This window comes from Rhincodon typus, chromosome 4, assembly GCF_021869965.1.
Source record: "Rhincodon typus isolate 14 chromosome 4, sRhiTyp1.1, whole genome shotgun sequence".
In the NCBI taxonomy this organism is placed as follows: domain Eukaryota; kingdom Metazoa; phylum Chordata; class Chondrichthyes; order Orectolobiformes; family Rhincodontidae; genus Rhincodon; species Rhincodon typus.
In genome coordinates, this window is record NC_063335.1 from 37,234,224 (window position 1) to 37,246,714 (window position 12,491).

Below are 12,491 nucleotides of genomic sequence, written 5' to 3' on the forward strand. Positions count from 1 at the left end.
TGTGGGACTCTGAATGAGAGAGGGGCCATTGAGAAGTCAGGGGAAAATACATCAGCCATTGAGAGCAAGTGTACTATTCAGGATAGCTAGGGGCACAGTAAAGGGAGGGAAAAGACTTCCATTTTAAAGTGTATTTATTTCAACACACGAGGCCTGACTGGTAAGGCAGATGAGCTCAGAGCATGGATTGGCTCTGGGGACTGAGATATTATAGCCATAACAGAAACATGGCTGAGAGAAGGGCAAGACTGGCAGCTCATTGTTCCAGGATAAAGAAGTTGCAGGCGTGACAGAAGTACAGGTAAGCGAGAAGGGGGAGTTGCCCTTTTGATAAGGGAGGACATAACAGCTGTGCTTACAGAAGATATTCTTAACAGGTCATCAAATGAGGCCATTTGGTTAGAACTTAGAAACAAGAAGGGGATGGTCACTCTGTTGGGGCTGGATTATAGACACCAAAATAGCCAGCAGGTATTAGAGGAGCAGACGTGTAGAGACATTACAGATACCTGTAGGAATAACAGAGTAGTATTGGTTGGAAATTTTAATTTCCCCTGTATTGACTGGGCCACCCAGAGTGTAAAAGGCCCGGACAGGGTGGAATTTGTGAAGTGTGTCTAAGAAAGTTTCCTAATGTAGAGGGCCCTACTTGGGAAATGAGGTCAGGCAAGTGACTGAAGTGTCAGTCAGAGAGCACTTTGAGTCCAGTGACCACAACTCTCTTAGTTTTAACATAGTTATGGAAAAAGATAGGACAGGTCCACAGGCTAAGGTGCTAAACTGGAGCAGGGTCAATTTTGGGGCCATTAGGCAGGATCTAGCAGAGGTTGATTGAGTGAGTCTGTTTGAAGGAAAAGGAATGATTGGCAAATGGGAGGATTTTAAAAGTGTGATATCAAGAGTCCAGGGACAGTATGTCTCTGTTAGGGTGAAGGGAAAAGCTAGCAGGGATCCCTGGATTAAGAGGGATATTGAGGCTCTGGTCAGGAAAAAGAAGGCATGCTTTGGTTTAAGCTATTGGGCTCAAGTGAATCACTAGATGACTATAAAAAGTGTAGGAGCACACTTAAGAGGGAAATCAGAAGAGCAAAAAGAGGGTATGAGATGGATCTGGTAGATAAGGTTAAAGATAATCCCAAAAAGTTCTACTGTGTTTACTGAGGAGAAAATCATGGATGCTAAGGAAATAAGGGAAACAAGTGGGCATGTTTTAGATCGCATACATATTACCAGAGAGGAGATGTTTGCAGCCTTAAAGTGCATTAAAGTGGATAAATCCCTAGAGCCTGATCAAGTCTATCTTTGGACATTGTGGGAGGCTAGGGAAGAAATTGCAGAGGCCCTTGAAGAGATTTTCCCTTCATCTTTAGCCACTGGTGAAGTTCTGGAAGATTGGAGGGTGACTAATGTTGTTCCATTGTTTAAGAACGGTAGGAAAGACAAGGCAGGGAACTACAGACCAGTCAGGCTGACATCAGTTGTCTGCAGGTTATTGAAGAGAACCCCAGAGGGGTCGGTGCTGTTATTTTTGTTATTATTGTTTGTTATTTGCTACTTACATAAATGATCTTGATGTGAATGTATAAGACTTGATTAGTAAGTTTACAGATGACACAAAATTAGGAGGCATTGTTTACAGCAAGGAAGGTTCTCAATAATTACAGAGGGATCTTGATCAGATGGGGAAGTGGGCTGAGAATTGGCAAATGCAGTTCAATACAGATATGTGTGAAGTGTTGCACTTTGGAAAGTCAAACCAAGGTAGGACTTGTACAGTAAATGGTAAGATCCTGAGGAGTGTTGTGGAACAAAGGGACCTAGGTGGCATCACCGGTAGACAGGGTGGTGAAAAAGGCATTTAGCATGACATTATGTTGCAGTTGTATATGTCATTGGTGAGACCGCACTTGGAGTATCGTGTACAGTTTTAGACACTCTGTTATAGCAAAGACATAGTTAAACTGGAAAGTGTGCAAAGAAGATTTACGAGAATGTTGCCAGGACTAGTAAGCCTGAGTTACTGGGATATGTTGGCCAGCATAGGACTTTATTCCTTGAAACATAGGAGAATGAGGCGTGTCCTTACTGAGGTGTATAAAATCATGAGGGGCATAGATAGGATGAATGCATATAGTCTTTTTACCAGGAATGGGAAATTGAAAACTAGAGGGCATAGGTTTAAGGTGAGAGGGGAAAGATTTAAGAAGGACCTGAGGGGCAACTTCTTCACGCAGAGAGTGGTGCATTTATGGAATGTGCTGCTGGATAAAGTGGTTGAGGCAGGTACAATAGCAATATTTAAAAAACATTCGGATAGGTACATGGATGGGAAGGGTTCAGAGAGATACAGACCAAATGCAGGCAATTGGAACTAACTGAGTGAGCACCATGGTCAGCAGGGACCAGTTTGGGCTGAAGGGCCTGTTTCCATGCTGTATTACTCTATGACTCTACTCTATGTCACCTCCTGGGAGTAAATTCATTTTTGATAACCGGTCCTTTTGCTGCCATAGCAGGTGTCAAGTTTGGTGTTGAGAATACTGGGATGTAAAGTGAGCGTTTACCACCCTGTTTGTTTTTAACAGGGGAATGTACAATGGGTCAGGTAGCTAGCTCACCCTGGGGCTGACACCACCTCCCCCATTCTATGCCAGGTGGGTGGGTGCTGAAATCAGCTGCTTTCAATGGCGGTAGATTTTGCCAGGATAATATTATAAATATTTGTTTTGATTACACACTGTGTGATGTGAAGAGGAAGCTGGAAATAAAACAATGCAGTGTGACCCCATTTTAATGCCTCAGTCTATATGTCACTCGAGAGTGGAAACTTGGACAGGTAAGAGAATTGGTGAGTGATGGGAGATGAGCAGTTTCAGATATTGAGCAGGAGAGAGGCAGGAGGACAAAATAAAATGAGCAGCTACCTATTCACAGGCTCTTGGTGCAGCACCAATCATACCTCAGAGAGTAGTACATTAGGCTACGTCCACTAACAAAGATGTGGAGATGCCGGTGTTGGACTGGGGTGGACACAGTCAGAAGTCACACAACATCAGGTTATAGTCCAACAGGTTTGTTTAAAATCACAAGCTTTTGGAGCACTGCTCCTTCATCAGGTGAAGACTCCTGACTTTGTCTACCAACAAAAGCAATTTAAAGTTGTTTTTAAAAAGTATTTAAAAGAGCCTCACAACACGTCAGAAATCAGGCTGATCACCATTGCATACATTGCTGCTTCAGAGCTCATGATCCCAAAATCATATCTCGCGACTCTTGGGAAACCCTGTCATAAGATCTCTTGGCACAGAAGGAGGCCATTCAGCCTGTGTACCTTTGCTTGCTCTTTGAAACAGAAAGTCACATAATCCCATGCTCCCAATCTTTCTCCATATAACCCTGCAAATTAATCCTCTTCAAGTATGTGTCTGATGGCCCTATTCGAGTATCATGTTACAGATCTTAACAACCCTCAAAATGAAGGAACTTCTGTTCACCTTGAATTCTTTTGTCAGTTATTTAAAACTATGACCTCTAGTTCCAGACCAGCTTTGCTGAGAGAAACAGACTATCCCCATTCATTCTATATCAAACCCCTTGGGCCTGACACCAACGTTAAGCCAACACCTGGAATTTTCATTTCTTCCCTGACTAACAGGTTTCCACTGAGATCATTAAACAAGAATCTATGGTATGTGTTTCTTTAATATTTTTTATCTGGTTCTTACGCAATGAGCTTTCAAATTGGAGGCATCTGCTCAATGTACCTCAATAGGTTTTGCAATGATTCTCTGCACGTGCATTCCTATCAAGTGAGGCGTTTGGTTTTAACTGCGAGGGGTGAAAGAAAGCCCACTGATGATTGATGTCACAGTCGAGTACAAACATACGTGACGTATTCAAGCACACATTTGCTGCTGTTTGCTGTAGCCAATACAACCCAAAGAAGTGCTGGCTGGGCAGTAGAACTGTTTCATTGGGCATGCTGTGATCTGTTTGCCTGCAATCTCTCAAACTCATGAAATGTAACCCAGATCCATACTGCGGCTCTCCAAGTTAATAGCAACAAAGTACTGGTGATGAGATCCTTTCCCCCTCCCAGTAAAACTAAGAGTGCTGGAGAAATCTGTTTACCTGCCAACTTTCCTAATTAAGAACAGTGACATAAAATTGCTTCATCAGCTGTAAGGTATTTGGACTATTCTAAACACAGTGACGTAGGGGGGAGGGGTGGAGTGGAGAGGAGGCCATTTAGCCTTTCCAAACTGTTAAATCATTCAGTGAGGTCAAAGGTGATCTATGCCTTAACTCCAGACAACTGTCCTGGGCTTCACAAAAGTCTCTCACTCTCAGATTTAAAGTGAAAATTGATCAAGCATCAACTCCTGTTTGAGGAAGATAATTCCAACCCTCTCACGGATATTTTGTGTGAAGAAATATTTCCTCTGGTTAAATTTCATGGGTGGAGTGGGGGGAAGGGAGAGAATAAGGTTGAAGTAGGGGGTAGCATGTTGCTTGTTCCACTGTTGCAAGACTTGGCCAACAGCTGACAGACCTAAGAAGTGCCCACCTAGGAGTAATAATGCACAGTAGGCAGGCTAAATGGGCAGAGATTGGCATTTACTGCTCGTGACAGCCACAGCTCTAGAAGTTGCAGAAGAGAAGTGGGTGTTGTTGGGACCGTATCCAAGATAACACACACAGAGTTTTGTTGGATCCCAGAGCAGGATTAGTCATAGGCTGTTAGGGTAGGGCAGGATCAGGCAGCCTAAGGAGGCAGGGTGATGGCAGCTGGGAGGGCGAAGGGCATGGAGGCCAGTCAATGAGGAACAAAGAGGTGCCCCAGAGAAACCTTCCAAATGCTGTAAGCTCTTACATCCCGCCTCTCCCAAAACATTTTTCAAAAGCAGGCTCCCTCCCAACCGCCCATGTCAACCATGTTATGGCATGAGAAGCATGGGATTGGAGTCAATGGTTTGACTCAAGCTCAATTGCCCATTCATTTATTTTTAGAAACTGGTAGGCAGGCTGCCAGTTTCAGTCACTGCATCTCCATTGTGTTATGGGAATGAATGGGAAGGCAATGGGTTTGTTATCCCTCGTATTTTCTGTGCCACCACCTGCCAAAAACATGCCTGGCACATTTAGGACACATAATCTAGCCCCTAACTTCATTCCTGAAAGGTTTGGCTCTAGTGTTTAGACTGTGTCCCTTCATCCTAGACTCCCCCAATTGAAGTGGGAGCAGATTGTTCGTGCAAACATGTTTCTTTTTTCTACAGAATCAGAAATGTCTTATCTTTTTATTAAGGTACCTCTAGCTGAAAATCTTTAATCAACTTCCAACTGAGCCACAACAATGATCCTCCACAGTTAAACCCCTCAGCCTTTTTCAAAAAAAAATTCTAAAGCTATATATGATGACAAAGCATTAGATGTCAGCTAAATTCAAATGAAAATTTAATGTCCAAATTTAAAAGGATGGTTACCTGCTCCCTTGCAAGCTTTTCTTATCTTCCTGGCATCTCCCTCTTCACTGAAATGCACCTGATATCGAATACCTGGCTGCATAATTAAATATGAATTATTAATAATTGAACACAGTTTTTACTTAGACACAAGGCATGATATAATTATGGCTCAAAGGAAGATAACCTTCAATCATCCCACTATTTTCTAATTTTCACCAATTTTCTATCATTCCTATGTGCACTAACCTACATTGGCTCCCAATTTGGCAATGCTTTGATTTTAAAATTTTAGTGTGTGTTTTTTCAGTCTTTGTGGCCTCCTCTCTCCACAACACTGTAATCTTCTCCTGCCCCATAATCCTTCTAGATATTCATCATTTGCCACTGCTCCCAATTCAATTCCCTCAAATTTTTCAACATGGTAACTCTGTCAGATTATTCCTCATTCATACTAGAATGGTACAGACAGGTCAAATGGAAATTAATGAAAGTTAACAAATAAGGACAGAATGACATTAACTACTTGATTATTGTACATAAAATTTGCTGCATAGAACTCGGCCATTTTGCCCAAGCAATCATGCTCTACTTAGAATCATAGAATCCTGACAGTGCCCTTCGGCCCAACGAGTCCATCCCACCCAGACTCATCCCCCAATAACCCACTTAATACACACATCCCTGAACACTATGGGCAATTTAGCATGGCCAATCCACCTAGCCCTGCACATCTTTGGACTGTGGGAGGAAACTGGAGTACCTGGAGGAAACCCACGCAGACACAGGGAGGATGTGCAAACTCCACACAGACAGTCACCTGAGGGTGGAATCAAACCTGGGTCCCTGGTGCTGTGAGGCAGCAGTGCTAACCACTGAGCCATACTTGCGCCACCTCTCTTCCCTACTATACTTCACCCCATCAGTATATCCTTGTATTAATTTCTCCCTCAAATGTAATTTCCCCATAAATACATCTATGTTACTTGACTCAAGTAGGCCTTGAGTTGGAAATTCCATGTTCTCACAGCTCTTTGGGAATAGGTGTTTTTCTTAAATTCTTTGTTGGATTTATTGGTAACAGTCTTATACTTGTGGCCCCTAGTTTTGCACTCCTCACAAGAGGGAAACATCAGGCTCGAAATTTGTGTCCGTGTTTTTGCAGGGGTCACCACTTGTACCAGGTATGTGCCTATTTGGTTTGAGTTGGCTGCATACAGGTTTGGTGCATCCATCTCATCTGATTGATTATTGCAGGGCTGAGCATGTCTCGCACTGTTGTTTTTCTCTTAATGCTGTTGGCTGCCTTTGCATTCAGCTGAGCCCAAATGGTTCACATTCCCATGATGCAGAATCCTGCTCTACTTAAGACAAGTACCAGGTACTGATGCTGACTGACTGATGAGAGTGTGGTGCTTTCAGCACAGTAACAGCTACATCATAGGTTGAATTTGCTACATGATGATGTATTTTCTGACCTTGACCATCCATGTGAAATAATTGGATTGCTTGTAGCACTGCTACCAGCTCCCTTCTAAGGGTCATCCTTGAGCACTTTCTGGAGCCCAGTGGAAACTGTGTGTTAATCCTCTTGCCCACTTCTATCTCTGCCTTGCCTCGTCTTTTAGCACAGACTGATCGCCAAGCAGCTTGTCATGTTTCGCAGCAAAGGACAGACAAGGGGGGAAAATGGGCTGGTCCGTATTTGGACAGAAAAGGTGGTGAGATGCCCCATGTGAGTAAGTACGAAGCGCAGAAGGGCAGGAAGGCTTAGTAATTTGGGGGAATGGGGATGATGGAAGATGCTGCATGCAGTACAGGAAATGGTAGGCCATAAATCATGATAGGAAGTGGGTGCAATGGCAGAGCTACAGTGAGTGTGAGGTCACAGAGAGAAGATGGTGACACTTTCCTTTACAGATCATAGAAGATCATTAACCTGCCCATTCACCCAGAGTGTGGACACTGCACTGGTCTGTTTGGCTATTCAAATCATTGTTTGCCACAGTGCACAGTTGTCGCTTCTGAATACAATTTAGTGCAAGAGCAGCACTGTGGAGGCATGGTACATACTTAATGAAGTGAGTTGTGAAAACTGGGTGAGAAAAATCTCGAGGACTCTTGGAAAGAAACCATCCATAAAATCCCTGAAGCTGACAGTCAAATTCTGGGAAAAATTCAGCTCATGGTTTCTGAACAAACCTACTGGACTCCCTGCTGAATGTAGAAGCAGCCAGTAGTCTCAAAAAGGGGACAACAAAATGAGACTCTCTCAACGAGGCTCTACAGCCATTCAGATGAGGTAGGTGCCCCAGATTTGTATGGATCTGAATGGGTATTGACAGGTCATGAAGTATGACCCCAGCACCCAGAAAAATTGGGCACATAAATTTCCATTCTCTATTTACCTGCCATTGACCCACATCACTTAATATATGTAAGTTCTAATGAAATCCCTGTAAATTTTTTGCACTTCTCCAGGGCCTCCAGATCCATATCCTTTACGAATTATGGAGTCCAGAAATGTACATAGTCCAGAAAAAATTACAAATAATTGGACATCCTCTTTGAACTCAACTGTACTGATAATGACAAAATTTCCAAACCATAATCTAAAAGATGAAAATGAGTACAACCTTTAGTTGCTTAATAGCATAGTCAACTCCTTATCTTTACTGTTTCATAACATTTGATTGACAAATATTTCCAACGGGCCTTTTCTGCAATTAGGTTGTAAAATTGTTTTATGTTCTTGTACCATTCAATGTCACACATGCTGAAAAAAGCACACTGACCTGGCTGACTATATTGGCTGCTAATATTATGCAGTACCAATATTTTCTACCACATGGACTCATGGAGTTTAGAATGGGACTATATTTGAATGATTTCTGCTGTTATTGGCTTTATGGTAGCTTTTTGGCATCGTACTTGCACAAAGGACAATGGTTGTGGTTGTTGGAGGTCAGTCATCTCAGTCCCTGGGATATCTCTGCAGGAGTTCCTCAGGGTAGTGTCCTAGGCTAAGACATCTTTAGTTGCTTCACCAATGACCTTCCCTCCATCATTTGGTGAGAAGTGGAGATGTTCACTAATAATTGTACAATGTTCTGCACTGTTCACAACTCCTCACACACTGAAGCAATCCATGTCCAAATGCAGCAAGAACTGGTCATTCAAGCTTGGGATGGTAAGTGGCAAGTAACATTTATGCCACACAAGTGTCAGGCCATGACCCTCTCCAACAAGAAAGAATCTAACTTTGCCTTTTGACATTCAAAGACATTATGATCATTGAATTCCTCACTGATAATATTCCCATGAAGCTCTTTGGGAGTTTTACTGAGAATATGGTACCATTTAAGTACAAGTTATTGCTGTTGAAGACAAAGAAAGTAAGTAAAAAAAATGCATTGGTGCCCCCATCCCCACCCTACCCTCACACTCATGATGGTCAGAAATACTTGGAGATCTTTCACATCAACTAGATGACTTTGATGTCTACAGTGTGTAACATAATTGCAGGCTGATTTCTTCCATAAATTTCAGGTTGAAGATTAACCCTGACCAGCCTCCACCTGTCATTCCCCTGGTCCAAGCAAATAAGAACATAAGAAATAGGAACAGGAGAGGATCATTTGACCATAGAAGTCTGTTCTGCCATTCAATTATATCATGACTGATTTTGATCTTGGCTTCATCTTTACTTTCCTGCCTGTCCCCATAAACCCTTGATTCCCCTAATAGTTCAAAAATTTGCCTAACTCAGTCTTGAATATATTCAACGGCTCATCCTACACTGTGCTTTGGGTTAGAGAATTCCAAAGAGTCACAATCCAGCAAGAGAAGAAATTCCTCCTCATCTCCATCCTGAATGGGTGATCCTCTTATTTTGAAACCAGGCCCCTTATTCTAGATTTCCCCAGTGAGGATAAATATCATATTAGAATCTACCCCTTAAACGTGGGTAGTACCCCAGACAGTGGGTACTGCTGAAGGAAAATCTGTCATGGCAATCAGTGCAGTGCTGGTCCACGACATGTTCTCTCTGTGCCTATTGGTTTTGTGGTTAGGAGATCAAACTGCATTGACCTGGGGGGATGAGGCAAATTGGGAAGAAGTAGAAATATTTGACAGTCTTAAGGAAAAAAAAAGAAAATTAGAATATTTAAACAGAATGAGATTTGTGAATATAGGATAACCAAGCACTGATGGGAGTCACCTTAGAGATCAACTTAAATTTTTAATTTGCAGTGGTTACTTTTGTCTATCAGTGTCTGTGACTCCAGGTTGAGAATTACAATTGGGGAATAATACAATTCATCCCGTTAAGGTTTATACAAATATTAAGTGCCAACATGATTGGAATTTTTATCACGTTCTGAATTTTGTTGGTAATTTTAACATTTTGGCTCCTATAAGTCTATGTAATTTTCTGATGAAATGCTGCATCATTTCATAAAAATATAACATTGATGGAAGCCTTGTCAACAAAAACTTACATTGCAATAAAACTGGATTCCCTTATTGATTAAAAGTCTGTCTTTCTCACTTTTGAATATATTTGACAATACCGCTGTCAAGACTGCGTCATTATGTGTATTCACGGGTGAGACAGACAGGTTTTTAATCAGTAAGGGAATTCAAGGTTACTGGGAAAAAGCAGGAAAGTGAGAACTGTCAGATCAGCATGGATCTCAATGAATGATGGAACAGATTCAATGGGCAAAATGGCCTACTTCTGCTCCAACCTCTTATGGTCTTACATACCATGTCCTGTCTCTTACGAGGATGGATTGGAGGATCTAGGGCTGTTCTCCTTAGAGGAGGGAAAGTTGAGAGGATATTTTATTGAAGTGTTCAAAGTCATTTGAAGTCTAAATAGATTAGATAGGGAAAAAAAATGCTCCCTCTGTTGGAAGGGTACCTTTTTAAGCTGAGTAGCAAAAGAATCAAAGCAACCACACAGAGAGTGGTTAGCATGTGGAACACACTGCCTGAGGAGGCAAAGTCAATTATAATTTTCAAAAGGAAATTGGATACTTATCTGAATGGAAAACACTTGCAGGGCTTTTTTGGAAAGGTTGGAGGTGTGGGAATGAATGAGTTGCATTTTCTAAGAATTGGTCTTTTCCTATGTTGGAACCATTCTTGATTCTAGAAATCAGAGGCTCTGTCCTATGTCCAATTTTTGATTTTCCACTGTAGTCCAGACTTGATACGTCCAATTGTCAAGGCTGCATTATTATATATATTCAGCGCTGAGATAGACAGGATTTTAATCAGTAAGGGAATCAAAGGTTAAAGGGGAAAAGCAGAAAAGTGGTGGTGAAGATTATCAGATCAGCCATAATCTCAATGAAAGGTGAAACAGACTCGATGGACCGAATAACCTACTTCTTGTCCTGCATCTTATGGACTTAATGTAATCAATGAGGCTTCACAGGAGCTTCACCAAAATTAGGTTTACTCTGAACTGCATAAGGAAAGATTGGGACAATTTGGGTAAACAGAGCTTTCAAAGACCATCTTCAACTGGAAGATAAAGTGTTTTGAGAGGTTTAGGGAGGGATTCCAGAAGTTAGAGCCCAGGCAGCTGAAGATACTGTGGCCAGTGTAAACCAATTAAAATCAGGGTGTTGATGGAACACAGATACATCAGACAGCGTTGGTGCTGGTGGATTTTACAGAGACAGAAAAGGGTAAGAATTTGGAGGATTTGGATAAAAGGCTAAAAAACTAATCTCAGTAAAAGTGGTACTATACTCTATGTATCTTCATAATGACATGCTCGTCCTTCAGCTCCAATAACACTCAAAAAAGTTAGGCAGATTTTTGAGTGACCAGGACTAGAAACATCCACTTCCTTCACCACCGATGTGCAATGGTAACAGTGTGTACTATATACAAGATGTACTACAGCAACTCATTAAGGCTCCTTAAGCAGCATCTTCTGAACCCATGATTATTTCTACCTTGAAGGATAAAGGCAGCAGTTACATGAGGACACCACCACTTGCAATTTCCCTCAGGCATGCCATCCTGACTTGGAACCATTCCTTCACTGTTAATAGATCAAAATCCTAAAAAACCCTTGCTAACAGCATTGTGATATACTGATACTACATTAACTGCAGCGGTTCTAGAACGCAGCTCAGCGCCATCTTCTTTAGAGCAGTTAGAGATGGATGATAAATGCTGGCCCAGCCAGGAACACCTACACCCCAGCAATTAATTAATAGAAAGAAATGTTTCAAACAAGTGGTTTATTTAAATTATACGCATAAAAGAACAAGTGGATATCTGGCCGGCATGGATGAGTTGGACCAAAGGGTCTGTTTCCGTGCTGTATATCTCTGACTTTATGAGCCTGTGATGGGACTAACAAATTAAAATATTTAAGTCAATATTTTTTCATCAATTAAGATATGAAATGTTAAAAACTAAGTTTCTTAAGTTCCCTGGAACTGCCTTCATCCAAACAATCAACTGAATTAATTTAACAGTCACTAGGTTCAGATATTGCAGACAATTTGCATTTTGCACAGAACCGAAAGGCTTTACTTACATGAGTGTTGCCCATTTGTTCACAGCTGTGTATCCTATTCTGAGAGTCTGACACAGTAACATATTTGTGGTGCAATATTTATATGAGGAGCAATAAAATCTATCCGTGTGTTGATTGGTTATGGATTCACTGTCAGAAGGGTAGGATTCAGAGATAAAAAAGTTTAATAAGTAATACTTGATACATTGCCCTGACTGCCATGCACTGGCACCTGGAGACAGAGCTCAAATTGTTGAGTTTTGCTTTCAAAAGTAAATGAATCATTGTTTGAATCAGAGGAATGGTGATAAAGTCATTATCTTGGATATTATTACTAACAGGGCAAAATAGTGGAGTGCATCAGTACTAATTCATCCACCACATCTATACTCACAGACTGACATTGAATTCCATTCTGGAAATATCTCAATTTTAAAATTCTCATCTCCGTTTTCTGAATTATTCCATGGCCTTGACTG

At 41.5% G+C, this 12,491-nt stretch overlaps 1 protein-coding gene across 2 annotated transcripts in view; it reads right to left on the reverse strand.

The window, feature by feature from the left end:
* Positions 1 to 12,081, reverse strand: part of LOC109926830 (annexin A13) — a 39,577-nt gene extending 27,496 nt beyond the window's left edge. Inside the window, exons 1-2 of one of the 2 annotated variants that reach the window (XM_048596292.1) lie at positions 12,034 to 12,081; positions 5,487 to 5,562 (exon numbers count right to left, since the gene is read on the reverse strand). In XM_048596292.1, coding sequence (XP_048452249.1) covers positions 5,487 to 5,562; positions 12,034 to 12,048 — 91 coding nt within the window. In that variant the 5' untranslated portion in view covers positions 12,049 to 12,081. The remainder of the gene's footprint in view (positions 1 to 5,486; positions 5,563 to 12,033) is intronic. The other variant, XM_048596293.1, reaches the window with a different exon arrangement.
* Positions 12,082 to 12,491: the final 410 nt, after the last annotated feature.